This window comes from Schistocerca americana, chromosome 8 (assembly GCF_021461395.2).
Source record: "Schistocerca americana isolate TAMUIC-IGC-003095 chromosome 8, iqSchAmer2.1, whole genome shotgun sequence".
NCBI classification, from domain to species: Eukaryota; Metazoa; Arthropoda; class Insecta; order Orthoptera; family Acrididae; genus Schistocerca; species Schistocerca americana.
In genome coordinates this window covers 153,611,070-153,631,970 of record NC_060126.1, presented here as the reverse complement: position 1 = coordinate 153,631,970, position 20,901 = coordinate 153,611,070, and the positions used below count along the sequence as shown (strand labels likewise).

Genomic DNA, 20,901 nt, shown 5'->3' with positions numbered 1-20,901 from the left:
GCGATCTGGCAATGATGCAGACTGCTCAGAAACTCATATGTCTGCAGTGCACTAGTTCTGACTTAAAATGTCACTGAGTTTGGACAAAGGCCCATGCCGATCCCGCTGCTTGTCCATACCGCGATCCTGCGGTGCGGCTGTGAGTGATGTGTCACAGAACTGCTGTACCTGCCTGCAGGTGGTGCGATGGCATCTGCAGCTGGCGCAGGCGGAGCTGGAGAAGCTGCGTACGGCGTACGCCAACCAGGAGAGACACATAGCAGCGGCGCGCAGTCTGCTGCAGCAGAGGGAGCAGAGTCTGGTGACGGGCACGGACGGGCAGTCGCCGCAGCAGTCTTTCATCACGCTGCACATTGACACCAAGCGTGGGACCTCGCGCCTCGACATCAAATACGACAGCTAGGGCCCTGTCTTGAAAAGTCTCACTCTCACATTCCTAGCTCTCTTATTTAATGTGTGTCGTGACGTATCGTCACCAATAATAAATTTTTTGGAAACTGTATACTTAGTGAAATTTTCCTTTGGTCTACTTCACAAACTACTGCACAGTGCATTGTGGTGCGTATGTTGTATCAGTATGTACAATTTGTTTTAGTTCCTTTCGAATATTCAGAGAGGAGAAAATGACTATCAACATGCCTCTGTGGGTGCGCTAAACAATCTTATAAAATTTTCATGTATCTTAGGCGAGATGTACAATGTTGGCATCAGAATGGTCACGAAACTGCCATGAAACTCCTTCTTGATCATGGTCATCATCATCATCATCATCATCTTATTCTTCTTCTTCTTCTTCTTCTTCTTCTCGTCTTATTCTCATTGCATTGTAACCTTGTGTGCGTTTTAGCCTCTTGAACATCTTTCTCCCATTCTGGCCTCTTCAGTGCAGTTCTTCACCATCCGCATAATTCTAATAATTTCTTTACCTCCCTCCATGTTGTCCATTTATCTCTTTCATAGATTTTCTCTCTGTCGTCTTCCATTTGCAGTTCATTCACAAACATTTTTGTCCTCCTTCCAGCAACTGTCCAAAGAATTTGTCCAAGTTAATCTATTCTGCCATTTTTTATGATTCTCAAACTATCAGCGGTTTTTATAAGGCAGTCCATGTCAATTATTATTCCATATTTTCATGTACCATCATTATTCTTTCTATTATCGTTATTATGAACTGCACCATAGCCGAAGCGCAGGACCGAGCGTTCAAATATTCTGACCTACCACTCAGACATATTATTTAATGCCCATGCTTCAAACCCATAGTGTATGATAGCCCTAACTGTAATCTTACATTGAGTTTTTAAGGAGGAGTGGTAAATATTTTGGCAGCTTCAACTTTGATTGTTCAAAGAGATGCCGCTGTTAGAAGGTAATCCGAATAAATACCCACAGATTGTCTTAAGCAAAGACAAATGATTTAAGTTCAAAATTGATTTTCATAAATTCCAATCTTCACTGCACTCTCGAATTCTGTTCACAAGACAACGTGCAGCTCTTCTGAGCTCTTGATTGCCATCTTCCATAAGGGGAGCACTATTCATGCGCTGAAAGATCAATTTGTCTCTTTAGATTTACTTTTTCTATGTAGACTTCGCTTTTCAATTATCCTCACAGGCAAAACTCTGAGGGGGGGGGGGGGGGGGGGGGAATATCTGAAAACATTAATGTCCAAGAAACAAAATTATTTCTGCTGATCCACCTCGGATATGCAGCGTCTGTATTACAAGTCACCTGTCGAGAATGTGCAGATACACAGCCTTTCATTCAAACCAACCTTTTGCAGTGATGCTTTAAGACTCTTTTTCTAGAAAAAACTGGATAACATATCGTTCAGATTACAAATAGTGCTGCCCTCATAAAATATCGCCAGGACGACTTCAGAAAAACCACACATGGTGGTATGAATGGAATTCGAAAGTACATCTGCGTGTAATTCGCCTTCTACGTTCTTTTTTAATCTTTCTGATTATTTCGCCAGCCCGTGCAGGAATTTGGAAAATGGGTTTAATTATAAAGTCGCGTAATAATTCTCGCCGCGAAGCAGCGTTGCGACAATAGCAGTATACATAAATGGAAACTATGACACAGAATATTAATAAAATATAAGCAATATTTAACACCGGACTGGCTGCAACAACGAGAAAAGGCACGTACATTCGCGAATGAGTGGGCTGTCTACTAATTACTGCCTTTGGGGATGATATTCACATATAACGCATGCATGTTAGAGGTAGATTCACGTATTTTCTTACATTTACCTTTCCTTGTGGCCTGGTTGTAAAGAAAATCGGTTTTGGTGGAAATAAGAATCAAATAAAAATTGTAACAAAAGGAATCGGACATCGTTAGAAAAAGGAAAATGATGAATATTGCAGGTATTAGTGTCGTGGCAAATGACCACATTAAGAAAATGAAAATGGCAGCCACAGAGGAAGAAAAGGGAATGTCCACCTACCTCCATTTTTGTCGCGAATATCGCTGCTGTCATCTGTATCCATCTCGTAGAAATAATAACAATATTGCTAAAGGAAAATGTGTTATTAGGCTTCCATAAATAGTGGTAAATGCGTAGATTTAGTTTTGACTTAAACTGGCGATTATTCAAACAAACTATCATAAATGTAGTACCAGGTTTCACATATACGTCTTACTTTATGACGAACAAGAACGGAACAGAAGACTGCTAATAAAGCTAATAATGAAAGAGCGTAATTATGTCATTCTCTCTCAGAGTCTATAAATGCGCTTACTTATCGATATCTGACAAATATTTTACATTTTGGTTTATCAAGAAATATTGAAGAAATATCTCCACAGGCGTCAGTGGTGTAATTAATGAGAATATAAACATTTAAGTTAATCATTGGCTTTTAAACATGGCTGCGTGGTCAGCGACCCCTTACAAAGCAAAATTAAAGCAATTACAGCCCTCGTTCTCAAAAATTAAGTCTTTTGATCTGGTTTCGGCACTATCGGAAGTAAAACATTCAAACTGGCCCATAACATAAGTACAACATTAATCAGAAAAAAAAAATTTTATGTAGGTACTGAATAACAGTACGAGAAAGGAACAATACTTACATGCCACGTATAAAACAAATATCAAGCAATAAAGCTTTAGTCCCAAAATTTTTGAAGTAGAATACATGGAAGGCAAGCCACTATGGGCTGCTCAAACATGTCAAGCCACAGGTAGCAGCAGATTTTTCTTTCTAGGGTTGGCTGGTATCCTTGCTGACATTTTCATTAACTCTCTAGAAGAAACGTTTTTCAACTGTTGCTCAGCTACAGCACTAAGCATTCTTTCCTATTTGAGATATGTCGATGAAATTTTAGTCGTCTGTAAAGGACCAGCTGATGCCATTGACCGTATTTTCAGTCTCTTTAATGAACTTCACTAGAAAATATCCTTCACCAGTGAACTCGAATCGAAAACGAGACTCGTCAATTGACCTTTCTTGGCTTGACGCTTGCAATGGAAGAAAATAAAATCTCATTCAATGTTTTTCGTAAAAAAATATATACCGATCAGGTCGTACCTGCGTCTTTCATGCACCCACAATCTCATAAAACGCTTCCTTTCACTCTTCTATTCATAAAGATACTTCTATTCCACTCTCGAGAGAAAAATCCGATGAGGAAATTAATGTAATGAAAATGGTAGCAGTTAATAACGACGTCCTTAAAAAGAAAACTCTTAAAACAGTCACTACACTCGGCACCTCTATCATTGAATCCAACCTAAAGAAGTTTTTTTCTGTTCATTTCTTGGGGTCCATCTGCTATCAGATTCAACAGCTTCTTCGTAATAAACACAACTGCAATATCAACTTTTCAAACAATAATAGTTTGAAAAAAAAATTATTCATAATTTAAAATGGACTCGTTTCCCTTTGGAAAATTCTGGTTTCTATAAGATTATTACATAGGATGTGCTTTTACAATCAGATACAAAGAACATCTTTTAAGAAAGAGTGGCACCTAGCATCTAAAATTCGTTTTTGGCCGACCACCCTCTGATTACAGGTCACGCGCCTAAAACTGTTCACCATATCAACATTTTGCACACCGAGAAAAAAAGGACGTACATTAGATGTTCTCAAAAAATTAGAAATTTTTAATCATCTTTCTCAAAATGATGGCCTCATTCTTAATGTGCAGTTACAATTACGTAATAAAAACTTCTTGAACGATATAAAGCCGCTACTTGATATTTGATTTCGTGTTCCATCTTGCAGTTACCGGAATGTTTTTTCGATCTAAGTCGACTCACAATTTTTTATTTATTAAAAGGTTTATATTGGCTGCATTTCGTGTTATATCGTTTTCCTACACTCTGAGTCATTCAGCCCCCTTTGTATTTCTATAGTGGCGTTTCCAGCCTTTAAACTGTACCTGTAAGCTCTCTTATGTAGACAAAATGTTACTATGTCTGCTGCTGTCAGATAAAATTGCCTTTTACTTCACGTCAGGGATTTTCTCTGCCTCGTGATGACTGGGTGTTGTCCTTAGGTTAGTTAGGTTTAAGTAGTTCTAGGGGACTGATGACCATAGATGTTAAGTCCCATAGTGCTCAGAGCCATTTTTTTTACTTCACGTACTAAATAATGTTCATCACAATATTCGTCTGTCTGTATTTTGAATGTTAAGTAGTTAGTTTGTATTTGCGGCTACTAGATGGCACTTTGATGTAATGTTCACCTGCCCGCAATTGCCAACGCGGGTGCCAAAGTCTGATTTTACCTGTAGCTCGTCATGTGTGAGCAGCCCATAGCGGCTTGCCTTCCTCGTATTCTACTTCAAAAATTTTCTGACTAAAACTTAATTGCTTGATATTTGTTTTATTCGTGACATGTAAGTACTGTTTCTTTCTTGTACTGTTAGTAAGTACTTACGCTTGTATATAAAAAAATTCCCATAATTTTTGTACTTATGCTGTAGGCCAGTCTGAAAGTTTTACTTCTAATGAAGGCACTCATAGTAGTGCCAAAATCAGGTCAAAAGACTTAATTTTTGCGACCGAGGTTTGTTATTATTTTAATTATTGGCATTTGATTAACACCTTCTGTGAGGATTTGGGTTATATTTTAACATGCTTATCTAACAAATAAAAATTGCACACATTATGTGAAAACTTCAAAATGTGTCAGCCTTGGATATGATTGATACATTTCATCTTTTGTTCCACCAATTAGTGGAAATCTGTGTGATTGAACGATTTATAGAAATCTGTTTGTTAGTATAACGGATCATGATAATAGTCAAGATGATCGACCCGCTGACAATCACCTCATTACATCTTATCTATGGAGATGCACGTTTCTGTATTGCATGAACAGCACGCCTCTGCAGAAGAAATGGATGAGCCACGCAATAGGCGGTGTGGAAAGTCACCTGCGGATGACAGGGATGTTCCTGGAGAAGGAGTGAGCGTTAAAGGGAGGCAACCTGAGGAGAGGGCAGTGGCCTGACAGTTTACGAACTGGTAGTGTCTGTCGTCCATGCCGCTTTCTCACGGTGGCACCAGGCGGTCGCCCATGGCTGCAGGTCCTTAAGACTAGTCCAACCGGAACAGTCTTGTCCACACTACAAGAGCCACTTTTGCTCGGAATGTCTCGAAAACTAACCTACGTAGGTATACCCATTTCGCTTTTACTTCTGACAAGAAAAAGGTCCGTATTGTGACTTGAGAACAGAGTCGAAGTATTTTTTTTTTTTCAATTGCAAGGTGTTCTTCAGCATTGTTGTGCTTGATATAGCTGGTGCTTGGATGTGGGGTGACAAGGAAGAATTTGTGACGACCAACTCTTTAAATATACAACGCTGATCACATTTACTGCCTAAGTGATGTACGCCGTGTTACTGAAAATGTCTGTGGAATATGGGCCGCGAATTTCTCCTGTAGCTCTACATCCCTGTAAAGTGGTGACAGCCGTTGTAGCAAGTGCCTATTTGCATAACTTTTTTTTACGATGCCATTCAGAAACAACTTACATTCCACCTGGAAGTTTTGACTAGGGCCGGCCACTGCTGCCGAGCAGTTCTAAGCGCTTCAGTCCGGAACCACACTGCTGCTACTGTCGCAAGTTCGAACCCTGCCTCGGGCATGGATGTGTGTGATGTCCTTAGGTTAGTTCGGTTTAAGTAGTTCTAAGTCTAGGGGACTGATGACCTCAGATGTTAAGTCCCATAGTGCTCAGAGCCATTTTGACAAGGAAAATTCTGATAGGAACTTTATAAATGGAGCTCCCAGATGAAAACTACAGGACTGACAGCTTCTAGGGCTAGAAACTATACCTATCAAATCTTCAAATGAAGTGCAGGAAATCAGAAATGAATTTATAGATTTTGTCCCATCTGATGGTTCCGTGCGTTGACAAGCGAAAAGATTTGAAAAAATATATGTGAGCTACTTTTTCCTATCGTTCTGTATTTTTAAAAAAGTTAAAGTGATTTTAAGTTCATAACAGTTATGAATTTTATATTATCTTACCTTATAGTGTTCTACATCACTGCTACAACTTCCTCTTTGTTGACTGGAAGGTACAAAAACATGAGACGTTTATATCCGAAAGATGAACATTTTTAAGAGAAGTCTCACTCTTTCCACTTCCTATCCACTTCGTATTTTTTGTGTTCCCGATGAAACTATCTTTTCAAAGTGTGTATTTTTAAAAAAAAAAAATATTTCCGCTATTAAAAGGTCAAACTTTTCCAACAAACATTTTAATGCTTGTCGTCGTTTTTCGTGGTTTCTGCATTCGATATGGGCAATGTCCCTCAAGCAGTTGTTCATTAGAAGGTTTTAAATGAAATACAACTGCACTAGATGATTATAGTAACACATATCTACGTGAGACACTGAGGCAAACTTCAACTGAATACGTCCACATTTGTATGTTGTAAAACTTTGTTTAAAAAAAATGCCGTCTCTATGGATTTCAAATTCTGTACTACTTTAGACTCGCAATAAACTCCTGGGACATGGGAAACTGTTGTGAGTCTGAATCGTAGCAGAGCCGACTCAGGCTGGATTCAGCGGCCCAACAAAGACGCACACTAGGACTAGGCTTTAGAGATGCGAATGTCGTCCGTCAGGGGCGGCTTTCTTAAAAGCTCAGTTCGGCAACAACGTTTTGTGTCCGGCCAGTACAAAATAAATTACTCTAAGAGCCGATATCCCACTTAAAAATAAACTCTTGGTGATTCGTTTTTGAGGTCAGACCTTCCGAGAAAGCTGGAGGAAGTCTTCCCGGTCAAAAGGTAGCAATTTCGCAGTTTTCACATGGTAAAGCTATGTTGCAGTTACTGTTAAACTTTTTCTCCAGTTTGTGTGAGAGGAATAGCGGGTACAAAACCACCCGAACAGCAATGTCGCAATGTTGGAAAGTACCTCAATGAGTGGTTTAAAATATATCTGACAGATGGGATATTGAAGTTCAGTTCCTAGAATCTCATTTAACAATCTTTGATCAAGCCCGCCCTATGGCATCGTAGAGTTTGTACAAACCATAGAAAGAGACTTGTAGCACAGAGGAATATAACATTTTTAAGATGTACTTGTTAGGAGGACGCAGGTGAGAGGCATGGATTTGCATTCGAGAATGAACTCGTCACGCCGTCTCTGGTAAGTTATTGCTACCAGCAGACCACAGTAGACGCAGGTCTTTTCGCTGAGAACCGTCGATCCTGGAGAGAATAGCTTGCAGCATGGCCTATCATGGATGCAGAATGGTTAGGTGCCTTCGATTTGTTTCTTTTACATTTGATTAGGCGGAAATTTTGTCTTGTAGCTGAGGGCTGATCCATGACTAAGCAGGTTTAGAGATTTGCATGTGGAATCAATACCTTGTTTCCTGCTAGGATCGGAGTAATCATCATGTACCCAACAGCGATTTGCGTGTCAGGGGGCCAACCTATTGAGATGATCGTCACTCTTATACATTCCTTGAGGGCCTGTGAAGCTCACATAAGACTCAGTTAAATTGTTCCGATGGTTACTACTTGTATTACTTTCGTTTTTCTGTTAATCAAACGAATGTATACATGCATTTTGCGTGTGTGCACACAAAGAGTAAATAGAATTGGGATTAATTTGGACCAGTTATATCAATTGAATTTAAGGCTACACTGTTAATGGACTGTGATATGATCTTAACGTTACGTATTTTAGGAGTATTGAATTGAAATTCGTGAAGAAATGTGAATTCTCAAATTCTATCATTTAACTTAGGATCTCATTTTTCTTCTGTTGGCGAAGGATGAATATTTCCATTTCCACCAAGTTGCTCATTTTATAGCCCTTTTCTAATGTATGCAGTACCTTAAGATCGTTGTCTATTGCTACACTGCGTTCAGTTTTATTTACATGTTCTGCAATAGCTGTGTTTCTAGCGTTATACAGTCTCAAACGGTCAATGTGTTCTTTAAAACAATTTTTAAAATTATTACCAGTTTTGCCAATTTAGTACTTGATGCGATGGCTGCATGGAACGAGCATGTGAGGACTGTGGTAGAGAAGGCGAATGGTCGACTTCGGTTTACTGGGAGGATTTTAGGAAAGTGTGGTTTATATGTAAAGGAGGCCGCCTATAGGTCGCTACTGCTACCTATTCTCGAGTACTGCTCGAGTGTTTGGGATCCGCATCAGGTCGGATTCGTAGAAGACATCGAAGCTATTTAAGAGGTGAGCTGCTGGATTTGTTTCTGGTAGGTTCGATCAGCATGCAACTGTTGCGGATATGCTTGAGGAGCTCAGGTGGGAATCTCTGGAGGGAAGAAGACATTCATTTCGAAGAACACTAATGAGAAAGTTCACTGGCATTTGAAGCTGACTGCAGAACGATCCTACTGCCGCCACATACATTTCGCGTAGGGACCGCGAAGACAAGGTAGCAGAAATTGTAGCTCATTCGGAGACATATAGAGTCGTTTCTCTCTCGCTCTATCTGCGAGTGGAACAAGAAACAATATGACCAGTTGTGGTGAAGGGTACCCTCCACCACGCACCGTATGGTAGCTAGCGGAGTAGGTGTGTAGGCTTAGATGTATCTACACTGTTGATTCGCTGAGTTTCTATGTTAGTTGTGAGATATCATGAACCAGTTCCTTTCTTAAGTTGTGAAGAATAGTTACCAAGTAACTGAAGGCATCATGGAGTTTCAGATCCCACTCAATGGAAAGCTTATTTTCCTACACATAGTAAACTTACACAACAGCATATCCATCAAAAGATTCATATATATAATTTAATTAAATTTATTAAAATTTCAAACTATGCCTGCAGCTGAAATAGTACCATTAATAGAAATACTAGATCTTGTCCTTTTCCACAACCATTTCATGTTCAGTGGCAAAATGTGCAAATAGAGTGTGGACCTTGCAGTGACCAGCCAGTGGGATCATTGCAGGAATTTTCATTAATCATTTCAAAATTAAAATTATGAACAACAGATGAAACATTCACGGTGTACAATGTAACTGCAGAAGAAGTAAAAATTTCGCTAAACAGATTCAGTAACTTACACAAATACACCGCCTTTACCATCGAACTCCAGAAAGATAACAAATTAATTTTCATAGTCATCACAATAACCAATATAAACCAGGCCCTGAATATCAGTATGCACAGAAAACTAAAAAATACAGACACTGTCAATAATAAACTCTCAAGGGACCGATGATTGTAGCAGTCTGGTCTCTTCAATCCCACAAACCACCCAACCAACCAACCAATAATAATAATAAAGCCTCAAGGGACCGATGACCGTAGCAGTCTGGTCCCTTCAATCGCACAAACCAACCAACCAACCAATAAACCCTCAACACAAACTCATGTAAACAAGCTACATTCAGATCCTACTTAAATAGAGCAGACAAATTTTCACTTAATGGGCAGATTACGAGACAGACATAATCAATATTAAGTAAAATGCATATAATGATGGCTATTATGATCATGAAATAGACGCACTTTCTCAATACATAACTGAAACATAAGCAAACAAATTAACACATCCATCGCTCCCAACATACAAAAACTATACCATATTAGGATTCATTTCAGACAAAATAGCCAAGCTGTTCAAAAACACAGACATCAGATTACTTTCGCCACCATCAATAACTTAACAGAAATGGTTCAAATGGCTCTGAGCACTGTGGGACTTATCATCTGAGGTCATCAGTCCCCTAGAACTACTTAAACCTAACTAACCTAAGGACATCACACACATCCATGCCCGAGGCAGGAGTCGAACCTGCTTCCCCAGCAGCAGCGCGGTTCCGGATTGGAGCGCCTAGAACCGCTCGGCTACAACAACTTAACACAGAAACGGGTTCACGACGTAAGCGAGAAGAAATTTTAAAACCCGTTAAAAAAACGCATTCACTGTTTCAGACGATAAAGCTAACAATCCAGAAATTGTGAAACATCTAAACGATAGAGGATACTGTGTGGCAATAGACAACGACCTTAAAGTACTACATACTTCAGAAAAAGAGCTAGAAAATGGACATCTTGGAAAAAATGGATATATTTGTTCATGCCCAAAAGTGGAAAAATGAGATCTTAAATGGAATTTCAGAATTAACTCTTCGTCATGTAATATCTCTTTATATTCGATGAATTCTTCTGATACAATTCTACCCTTGAATGACGTTTACTAATTTTCTATATTCATACTCGCAGAATCCATGCGCAAAATAGTTTCATACAATAGCTGTGCCATGAGCGCATAATTATTCTTTGTAGTACTCTCTCTGGTGATTGTTAGAAAAAAAAAAAAACTTCCGAGATTGTCTTCGTGCCGATTAGCCTGAGCTTGGTTTAAAGAATTGTAATCTGAATATTGAGATTTATGACGAAAGATAACTGAGACGAAACTGTACTATTAAAAGGGAAATATACATATATATTGCTCCTTCATACAAAAGGTGTGTATTTGACATTTGAGAATTAATGATATTCATCGATATATTGCGTAGTTGTTAATCAGAAGGGAACTTCCGAAGGACTGGATACGAACCTGCATTTAATAATCCAAGAGCTCCATCACTTCTTCGGTAGGTTAAACTTCATCAAAGCCAAATATCCGCTTGATCTGAGGTTTCCCGACTGATTACACAGCACTCCCGAAATTACGAGGAATTTTATTTGTACAGATTAGCAGACTGCCGCAGAGCACGAGCCTCCAGTGAAGAAGAACCATCGCCTGATTTCATTCTAACAAGTAAAATTTCTGAATCATTTTGAGTGACTGAGCTATGACTGTGTTTCATATTATGAATGATTGATTGCTCGAACGAATTGAGAACTACATAATTATATAGAAAGGAGGAAAAATTACACTCACCAATTTCAGTTCAGTACTCTTAGAACAGAAAATACATTGCATTAACATCACATACGACTTAGACACAGCAACATCTTTGTAAATCTCAAAAGAAAATTTTTATACTGTCATTTTTAACGTAAAATTGTCGCAGCCGCTGATACTGTAATATGTATCCCCGACCAACATCAGTAATGTGCCAGCAACATATGCAGAAGACATTGCAGGTGACTGACAACACAAGAATCGACATAACTGTAGTTAAATTGAAACAAGCTTTGCTTCAGCAGCCATTTTCTGCACTATTGATCTGTTTGTGATAACGTGTTTCAAGTTACCATTAGAAGTTTGTAAACGATGGCTAACAAATTGAAATGAGCCGTAGAAAAAGAGGTCTTATCGCACCATAAGAACACCACCACGCAGCGAGGACAAAGTGAGAAATTATGCTAAAAAATTGCGTGTGAACGATAGACTGTCATTCAATGAGACACCCCCTCTTATTACAGTATCGTTCTCTTTCTCAACAGAATGACCACAGTATATGCCAAGACTACACAAAAAAATTATTACCTGTGTGCACTTGTGTTAAATGTTTTTCGCACTGCCACTATTGCCTGATGATGAAGTCTTACTTCGAAACATGTTGCTAATTAATTAGTTTAAGTAATCAACAAATTTTGTGACTGATGGCGGTACCTGTATGTGGTGTGCGTACTGTAAGACCATCGGTACACACACCATCAGAATATTTGACTCGTCGCTCTAACGAAGTAGGCGAGTGTCAGCAATATGTCTCCTGGTCTTATAGTGGTGTGTTTACCTTCTGCCGTCAGGTCAGATGATAGAAATGCCACTTGCACGCTTAGAGTAGCAGATTGACGGTGACCAACTTTAAACAGAACTTGATTAATTTTCACACACATTTATTAAAATAATAACAATCATAAACCTTACTTAACTTGATTCTGGATGCTATTTACAATTGACACTCTGAAGTTCCTTTGGTCTTGGTACGTTAATCTTATTCTCACATATCTCTGATACTTGACAAAGTGTCTATAAAGTTCTCTTCATGGCTATGTGCAGGAATATGATAATCTTATTAGGCACAGACTGAAACTTGACTATAGACTGGTACAGACTAATGCAGACTGGTACAGACTAATGCAGAGTGACTAATCGGAGGTCAGTACACTCGTTATAATACCTCACGCGTTCAGGTATCACTGCGCGAGTGTGACCCGCGAGGAGAAAAGGTCCTACGTTAGCAGCAATCTCATTGGCTGTGTTACATATTAATACGCGGATCGGCGGAAGCAGAATTTGGTCTGTCTCTTAGGTAGCGCCATCTCGTAGTCCAGAGACGGACGAGCGCTGCGCCTGCGCTGCTGTGCTTAGCGGGGCGCCCTCTACTGGGAAAGTTGTGTACGCGCTGACTATGCGGAACTATGTACACAACACTGTAAAACCTTTTTTATTTGTGATTACAGTTCTCAGATAACCGACGCGATTTGTTAATGAGTGATTTTGTAAGAGCAGTCAGCGTGAACTCAGTTATGAGTGCTTTTCTTTTGACATTATGCTGTCCATTGCGCGACAATTATAGTTACGTGCCTCGATTCATAGGGGACCTATCAGACCCTCCTTCGGTCCAACCGGAACAGATCACAAAAGTGGCCGAATACTTTGTTAGCTCCAGTGGTCATGTTGCAAGTTTTATTTGAATTAGTCTATGCTGCTATCACCTAAATTATTTTTTACTTAACCCACTGCAACACCCTAAATATATTGTGCCATAATTAATAGCAGAAGATGACATGGGGGAAAGTATAACTTAACATATGAAGAAACGAAACTTCCTGTCAGATTAAAACTGTGCGCCGGGCCGAGACTCGAACTCAGGACCAGAAACGTTTCAGTAAACATGAGCCTGCAAACGGGCTGCTTACAGGGCAGCTGCGAATGTGCCATTGAGTTTAATATGGTGCATGGTTGGGGAATGTTGTAGATGCAGTATGGGGAATCGGAAGATACTGCTGCTCATGTAACGCGTCACCTGAAGCAGCAGTATAGACCAAGTTAGATAGGTGGAGTAGGAACTGCATCCTGTCCTCAAATATCACTTGAGCTCCGTCCTCACAGATCAAGCCTCTTAGAAATGGAAAATCGCGGGCGTACAAAGCGAGGTGCACAGGGTGTTTGCATGGTGCATCGATCCAATTCGTTTTAATTTGCTTCAACTCGGCTTCCATGCTGCGCTGCCGAGCACTGTGATAGACGAACTTATTTAGCACTGAAATAGATAAGCACAAGACGGTTCCTAGAATAATGGAACAACCTGCTCCAAAAAAAGCAAAAATTTCCTAAAATCCATGTATAACGGGGTGGTAACTGTCCTTTTTTTTTAATTATGGCGATAAAGTCAAATGCCTAATCTGCGAGACAGTAATTATGTGTGTAAAAGAAACGTCTATTGAAAGACTCTACGCGAATAGCATTCAGACAAGCATAGTGAAATCTTAGGGGACGCCAGGCAGGAAGCAACATGGAAGTTGGGAACTCCTGTGGAAGAGAACTCTTTATTCACAAATGAGGTTTGCACCAATACTTTAGCATGTTTATTTTGGTTTAAGGTCCTGCAAAGCGAACTGAAGTTTGTTTACATCGTTCTTAAATACGGATCCGTTTCCGTTTTCGCTTGAATCATTCCTGGCACAATGTTTTTGATATTCCTTAGAGTGAAGAAGGTGAAGGATGCTGCGAAAGGACTCTTAGAGCTAGTTATAAACTTGCTCTACGTTTGCCAAGAGCTGGGAAGCCGTTTCTGGAAGGGCCATTAGTCTTTGTGTATAAAAGTCAATGTCCCGATTGAGTGACTCCCTGACTCAACATCGTCCAGGGGAAATCACTAAGGATAGAACCTTGAAACTTGCAGAGGGTGTTGATCTTATACTGTAGGCATCATTTGGGTTGTTTGAAAATTCTACACTTAAGGCGATAAAACAGGGAATGTAAGGGTTTTAGAAAATACGTCGCTATTAAGGCAATTTTGAGGCGAGAATTACGAAAATTGTTATTTTGTTTCTCGATGAGCAATAAACAAACACGGGTTCCAGCATTTTAGGAAATTTAATCCCTATGATGGTGAAATAGTCAGTGAAATTTTTTTGAAATAAATTATTATTAAAGAACACTGAAGTACTTTTACAGCTGCACCTATGAAAAATGGAGAAATAGAGAATGAAAGGTTTTGTGAAAAATTTCATTCTGAAAGCATTTTAAAAGCTACATCTATGAATATCAGTATTTGAAATTTCAGTTAGAAATTTAGAGAACAGGTGTTTCAATGTTTTTCGAAATACGGTAACCTAATGGAGTGAAACAGGGGATGAGGAGTTTAATGAAATTATTTCATTTTGAAAGTATTTTCAAAGCTAAATCTGTGGTGATTCGTATTTGCCATCTCTGTCGGAAATTTAAAAAATATGTGTCTCATTGTTTTGGGAATCTGAACGCTAATGTGAGTGAAATAGTGGATGAAAGTTATTATGGAAATATTTCCTTATGTCAGTATTTTTGAATCTAAATATACAAAAATTTGTATTTGGCTTCTCTCTTAGAAACAAAAAGAAATACACATTCCACTATTTTTGGGTACCCAAGCCCTTAAGAGGGTGAACTGTTTTATGAAAATACTTTATTGTGAAAGCATTTTCAGAGCTTTATCTATGGCAATTGGTAGTTGGCTTCTCATTTACAAGTGAAGTCATACGTGTGTCACTATTTTTGGAAATTCAACTGCTAAGGAGAGCCAGACTGGTTCACAGATTCGTCATCGCACAGCCCAAACTGCTGAAAACAAGCTTGAAATTTGTAGAGGGTGTGGATCTTTCACTGTGGACGTCGTTGGAGAAGGGATTGTTCGAAATTACGCTCCTAAGAAGGTAAAATATGACATAAAAGACTTTTTTAAAATATTTTGCTATTATGGCAGTTTTGAAGCTAGAACTACGAAAACTCTTGGTCAGAAACAAAAAGATATGTGTGCCAGGATTTTTGGGAATTCAGCCAATAAGGGGTAAAACAGGGAAGGAAATTTTATTTAGAAAATATTTCATCACATTAAAACAATGATATAGATTAATCTGTGAAAACTTATCTTTCGCTTCTCGATTACATGTTGTCGTCGTTGTGGTCTTCAGTCCTGAGACTGGTTTGATGCAGCTCTCCATGCAACTCTATCCTGTGCAAGCTGCTTCATCTCCCAGTACGTACTGCAGCCTACATCCTTCTGAATCTGCTTAGTGTATTCATCTCTAGGTCTTCCTCTACGATTTTTACGATTAGATATGAAGAAATATGTGTCAGAGGATTAATTTTCTATTGGAAAACCACCACAAAAACGCAAATGGCATGATTAAACAAAACCTTGGACTCCAAATACCAGAGTCGCTTTTTCGTCAGAAGTACCTTCCGCAAAGACCAAGCTTCTATGACCTTATGTAGCGTGAAAAGTTTAGAAGGTGTTGCAGTTTGTGAACAACATAAAAACTGGATTTAAAGAAATCTGTGCAGACCATATAGTCTACACGAGCGAAGCAGTGGGTGCTGAGCTAGAAAAGAATAATTTGTTGGACGTAGCAGATACAATGACACCACTTCATCTCCCACGTACACCAGAATACCACATTCCGGTGTGCGAATATATAGGCGAATTAGCGATATTTGAGGCAATTTTCATGAATAATTGGCAGCCGAATGTGAAAATCTTCTACCGTACTTCTCGCGTGCTCATTCATCGTCAGCACAAACAATTTTTGATTTCATTTGAAGAGAAGTATCCCGATATCCCAGACCATTCTGAAGTACCCTGGTTGACGATAGGAAAAGTGATTTTCCGAGATTTCGACTACTGTGGCTCAGGTTTTGGAGGACATACGACGTCCAGAACCACTTTTGCACGACTCTGAATGGATAGCTGATTTAGGATTTTTAACAGACATGATGGCTTTCCTAAATGACTTAGCCTGAAATTCTGAAAATAAAATATCAATGATAGGTTCAGCAAATAAAAGCTTTCCAACGAAAACTTAAGCTCCTCAGACACAATTTTTGAGAGAAAATTACTCTACACTTTATTGAGCTAGGTAAGCGATGTATAAATTTTATGTTTAATAAGGCACCCGGAGTTCGGAAAGTGTGTTATTCAAAACGGTACTATGGTTTTGTTTGAGAGCATCTGTACGGGTAGGAGAGCGCTTTGAAAAACACGTCGCGGAGCTAAAATCCCTTGAAAATGAGTTTAGCGACCGATTCCAGGTCATGTACTGGTATATCACTAACAGGAAAATATTGTCGATTTTGTTAAACGTACAAGTGTAACATTACTTTAAAGACAATAGTTCTTAGTACCCGTTTCTTAAAACATATCCTTCTAGTACTTCAAAGCGATTTTATACATTACTTTCATTTATTAACGTTTAGTTTTGTTTTTGCTAGAGGAAATTACTGACTTACAGCCAATACTTGATGTGCCTGTAAAGCTCTTTTCGACAGCAACTGAAAGTGCGCCTTCCGATTTACATTTGGAACTAAACGATTTGCAAACTCATTATCACAGAAAAGATTCACTTCACAATACAAAAGATTTGCTAGAATTCTAGCAGGATTTGTCGAAGGATGAACTTCCTTGGCTGCACAGAGAAGAAGCGAAGCTTATGTTTGTGTTTTATTCTACATGCGTACATGAAAGTTTTTTCCTGTTTTCTGTTTAACGAAAACTACTTCATGCGCAAGCATTTCTGATTGCAGTGTAAAAACGTGCTCTAAGAATTGCTGACAGCCAATCGCTTGATCCAGGTCTTAGTAAAAAAAGGAGGAAATAGAAGAAATAACTTTCTGTTGAAACCAAATTTAAAATTATTATTCTGGTATCCCGGTCCGAGAATTCTGACAGCGCGTCATAGGGTATGGAGGCGGACGACAGCCGCGGCCCTATAATCTCCGAGCGCTGCTGTCACCGTAGTGCTATGCGCGGGCCGCGACGTGCTATCGGCGCTCGCGGTGGTTCTGTGGGGTCGGGGCGGTGCGGTGATTCAGGCCGCGCGGCTCGGCGCTGGGGGGCGGGGGGGGGGGGGGTTAGCGGGGGGCCCCTCCGGCCCCACCGATGAGGAACCAACAGATGATGACAACGGACCCCGACACAGTTACTGAGTTGCTCTCGAGAAGTACTTATGCGACCGCGGCTTCGGCTGCGGGAACGAGTGGTGTGGTGGATCATCGTTCAGCAGATCTTGCTCTGTTGGAGGCCTCATCCTTCCCACTATCTACGATGATGGATCGGCGCATGGATCGGATCGTCGTTAGGCGTACACGGCCTCGGCTGTGGAGGCGAGTGATCCGGCATTTTTCCCGCCATCAACGACGTTATGACCCAGATAGAAATGTGCAACACAGCAGAGATGGCGAGAGCATTCCGCCGATGGGGCTTTCCCTTGAACGCTATAGCGCGTACACTGGATGTAGTAGGACCATCTGCCTGCTGCCCCATCACTACGAGCAGCGCAGTGGACGAAGTTTCGACTTCGCAAGCAACGACTTCTGCCCCCTGCGACGAGCACTGACACCACTACAGAGACAGATGAGTTGCCTGTCCTACTGCTAGATATCATTCCACGGGCGAAACAAGCTGAAGGAATAGAAGTGGAGCAATCTTCGCTGAAGCACCCAGCAGTTGCGAACGATGACACAAACGTCAAAAGAACCGCCGCCAGCGCAATCAGCGGCGTACCCACAGTGCGCACAATGCAGAAGGCGTCGCGCACAGGCACCAAGCTGCAGCAGCAGCCGCCAGACGAAGACGGCTTCGCCCAGCCAAGACGCAACCACACTGCCAAAGGCAGTCGTGCTTGTCGCCACACCCGACGTGTCGACAGGCAAGCGGTTCTCCAACATCAACGACGAAGTCGGAGAGGCCCAGGTGCAGGAAGAAGATGAGACGTCCGTCGCCATCACCACCAGTAGTCATCAAGTGGACCGGCGCTTCCAAGAAAATCAAAACTGCTGTGAAATGTACATTAACAATTCGCATGTCTGGACGCAGATTGTGCCATACTGTCGAGGATTACCGAAGGGTCATGGACCACGTGAAAAAACACGACTTCCACTACTTCACTTATCCCTTGTAACCTGTAAAGAAGCCGAACGTTGTCGTCCACAAGTTGCCCTCCAGTATGGATCCAGCATATCTGAAGGAGCTACTGGTCGAGCTGGGCTTCGCCATAAGAACCACGTCACGAAATGATCTAAGTAAAACGCAGACGCATACTGGTCATACTAGACGATAACGTCAGGATTAGGAAGAAATTTCAAATCGAGTGGATCGCGAACGTTGGAATAACGGTGAAAAAGGTCCGCAAGAGAATAGGGCCACCGCCATGTTTCAACCGCCAGGGCTGGACCATGTCACCAGGTTCTGCCAGATGCCCCCATGCTGCATTGGGAGAAAACCTCAGTAAGGAGTGCATCATTCTCAAGACGGAACCGCCAAGGCGCTGCATCTGTAGCGAGAAGCACGTGGCAAGCTACGGTGGCTGCATCGTATTTAAACAAGACAACAAGGACGACCGGCGCCTTCCGCACCAGTGACCGCCAGAAGGGGCTTCGCAGACGTCGCGAATAGAAGAGCAAGCGCCACGCAGACCGCCCAGCACCGCCGTGCCTTCCCCCCCCCCCCCCCCCCCCCTCCCCCGCACCACGGCGTCCATTGGAACGGACAGCAAACTGTATGTGCCTACAATCATCACACGCACAGGGGAGCAGAGAACCGATGGAGTGCCCAGAGCCAGCCAGGGCTGGCCGACAGCGCGGACGGCGGGGCCAGCACTAAGTTCAAGAGCCTACCGTTTCACCGCCATCTGTTCAAACCAATATGACAGCAAACACACCATGCCAGGAAGAAATACCTGCTGCGAATGCGGAACTGAAGACGCTGATGCAGGATATCAAACTCCTCATCCAACAGATGATTGTGTCTGCTGTGCAGATGGCCGTCCAGGCCGCCAATACACCAGCACCATCCCCTCACGACAGATGATACACCAATACCGGAGATGGCACGGCCTGTGTCTGGAATATAAACAGCATCTACACCCAGGAAGGAGAGTTCTGGCTGTTTCTGCATGCAGTGGCAGTGAACGTATGCCTACTCACGGATATTCATCTAAAGTCTGGCGTTAACGTGCGTGCGCCATATACTGTACCTACTGCACAGACCGAGAAACTGCGTAGTGAGATAGCTGTGTATGTTAAGACATCGCTGTGACACACCCTGACAACTTCTGGAGACGGCGATTGTGGAGGCGACTTGTGTCGCCGTTAGTGTGGCACCGGGGAAGATAACGTTCATTGCTGGATATCAGCTGACAAAATGGACACTACAACGTGCAGGCTTCGAGGCATTGCTGACAATGGGTGGCAACCTGTTCATCGGCGGCGACTTTTTCGCAAAGCACTCGGAGTGGAAGTCCCGAGTATCGAACAATAGCGGATGGCGGCTACTACGAGATGCCAAGAATCACGATGCTCTATGACCCTACCATATATCCACGACACGGGCTCCCTGACGCCCTCCATGGCCGGCCGCGGTGGTCTAGCGGTTCTAGACGCTCAGTCCGGAACCGCGGGACTGCTACGGACGCAGGTTCGAATCCTGCCTCGGGCATGGACGTGTGTGATGTCCTTAGGTTAGTTAGGTTTAAGTAGTTCTAAGTTCTCGGGGACTGATGACCACAGATGTTAAGTCCCATAGTGCTCAGGGCCATTTGAACCATTTTTGAACGCCCTCCACGTCTTCATCATCAAGGGGACTGCCAACAATGCAGTCGCTTCCATCTTCTGTGCCATGTCGTCGGATCACTTGTCAGTGATATTCGACTTGGACACAGACCGGGCAGCACCACCAACAGCCATTGGACGCTGCGCAACGTCGACTGGGAGCACTTCTTGGTACACTTTGCACATATAGTCGCCGCCACGCCAGATCCGGACGTCATGGGAGCTGATGCGACCATCTCGGTGTTCACGCGTTACACACTATATGCAGAAGACGCGACCGAGCTATATGGACCAAGAAAACCAAACGACCAGCTGCCTCCTGGCTTTAAAGACGCCAACCGGGAGAAGAACTGGCTCTTTTATGACCAGCAGGTCACGAGAATCCCCGCTGCGACACGAGAGCTTAACCGACGTCACCGTCACATTGCGACCACCGCAGCAGATCACCGAAATCGAGACTGGACAGGCCCGATAGAACCGCTCAGGATTGACGAAGACAGCGGGTGGAAAACGAAGAGATTCCCAAGACATAGGCAACGCATTCCGCCGCTGCAGGGGGGATGTGACGCCTTCGCAGAGCCCGACGCCACAGCCAGCGCGTTAACAGACATGTTTGCAGCTAAATTCACGCCAGTGGAAGACGTCCTCGACGACGACAACGTCTGCCTGTTCCCTCAGAGCAGAAGAAGATGTGATTGAAGAGATCACACAAGGAGTCGTTCAACAACAC

The 20,901-nt window shown here is 41.9% G+C and overlaps 1 protein-coding gene across 1 annotated transcript in view; it reads left to right on the top strand.

Moving 5' to 3' along the window:
* LOC124545641 (coiled-coil domain-containing protein 96-like) overlaps positions 1 to 403 on the top strand; it is a 195,007-nt gene extending 194,604 nt beyond the window's left edge. The window contains exon 10 of the mRNA XM_047124587.1: positions 179 to 403. Coding sequence (XP_046980543.1) covers positions 179 to 403 — 225 coding nt within the window. The remainder of the gene's footprint in view (positions 1 to 178) is intronic.
* Positions 404 to 20,901: the final 20,498 nt, after the last annotated feature.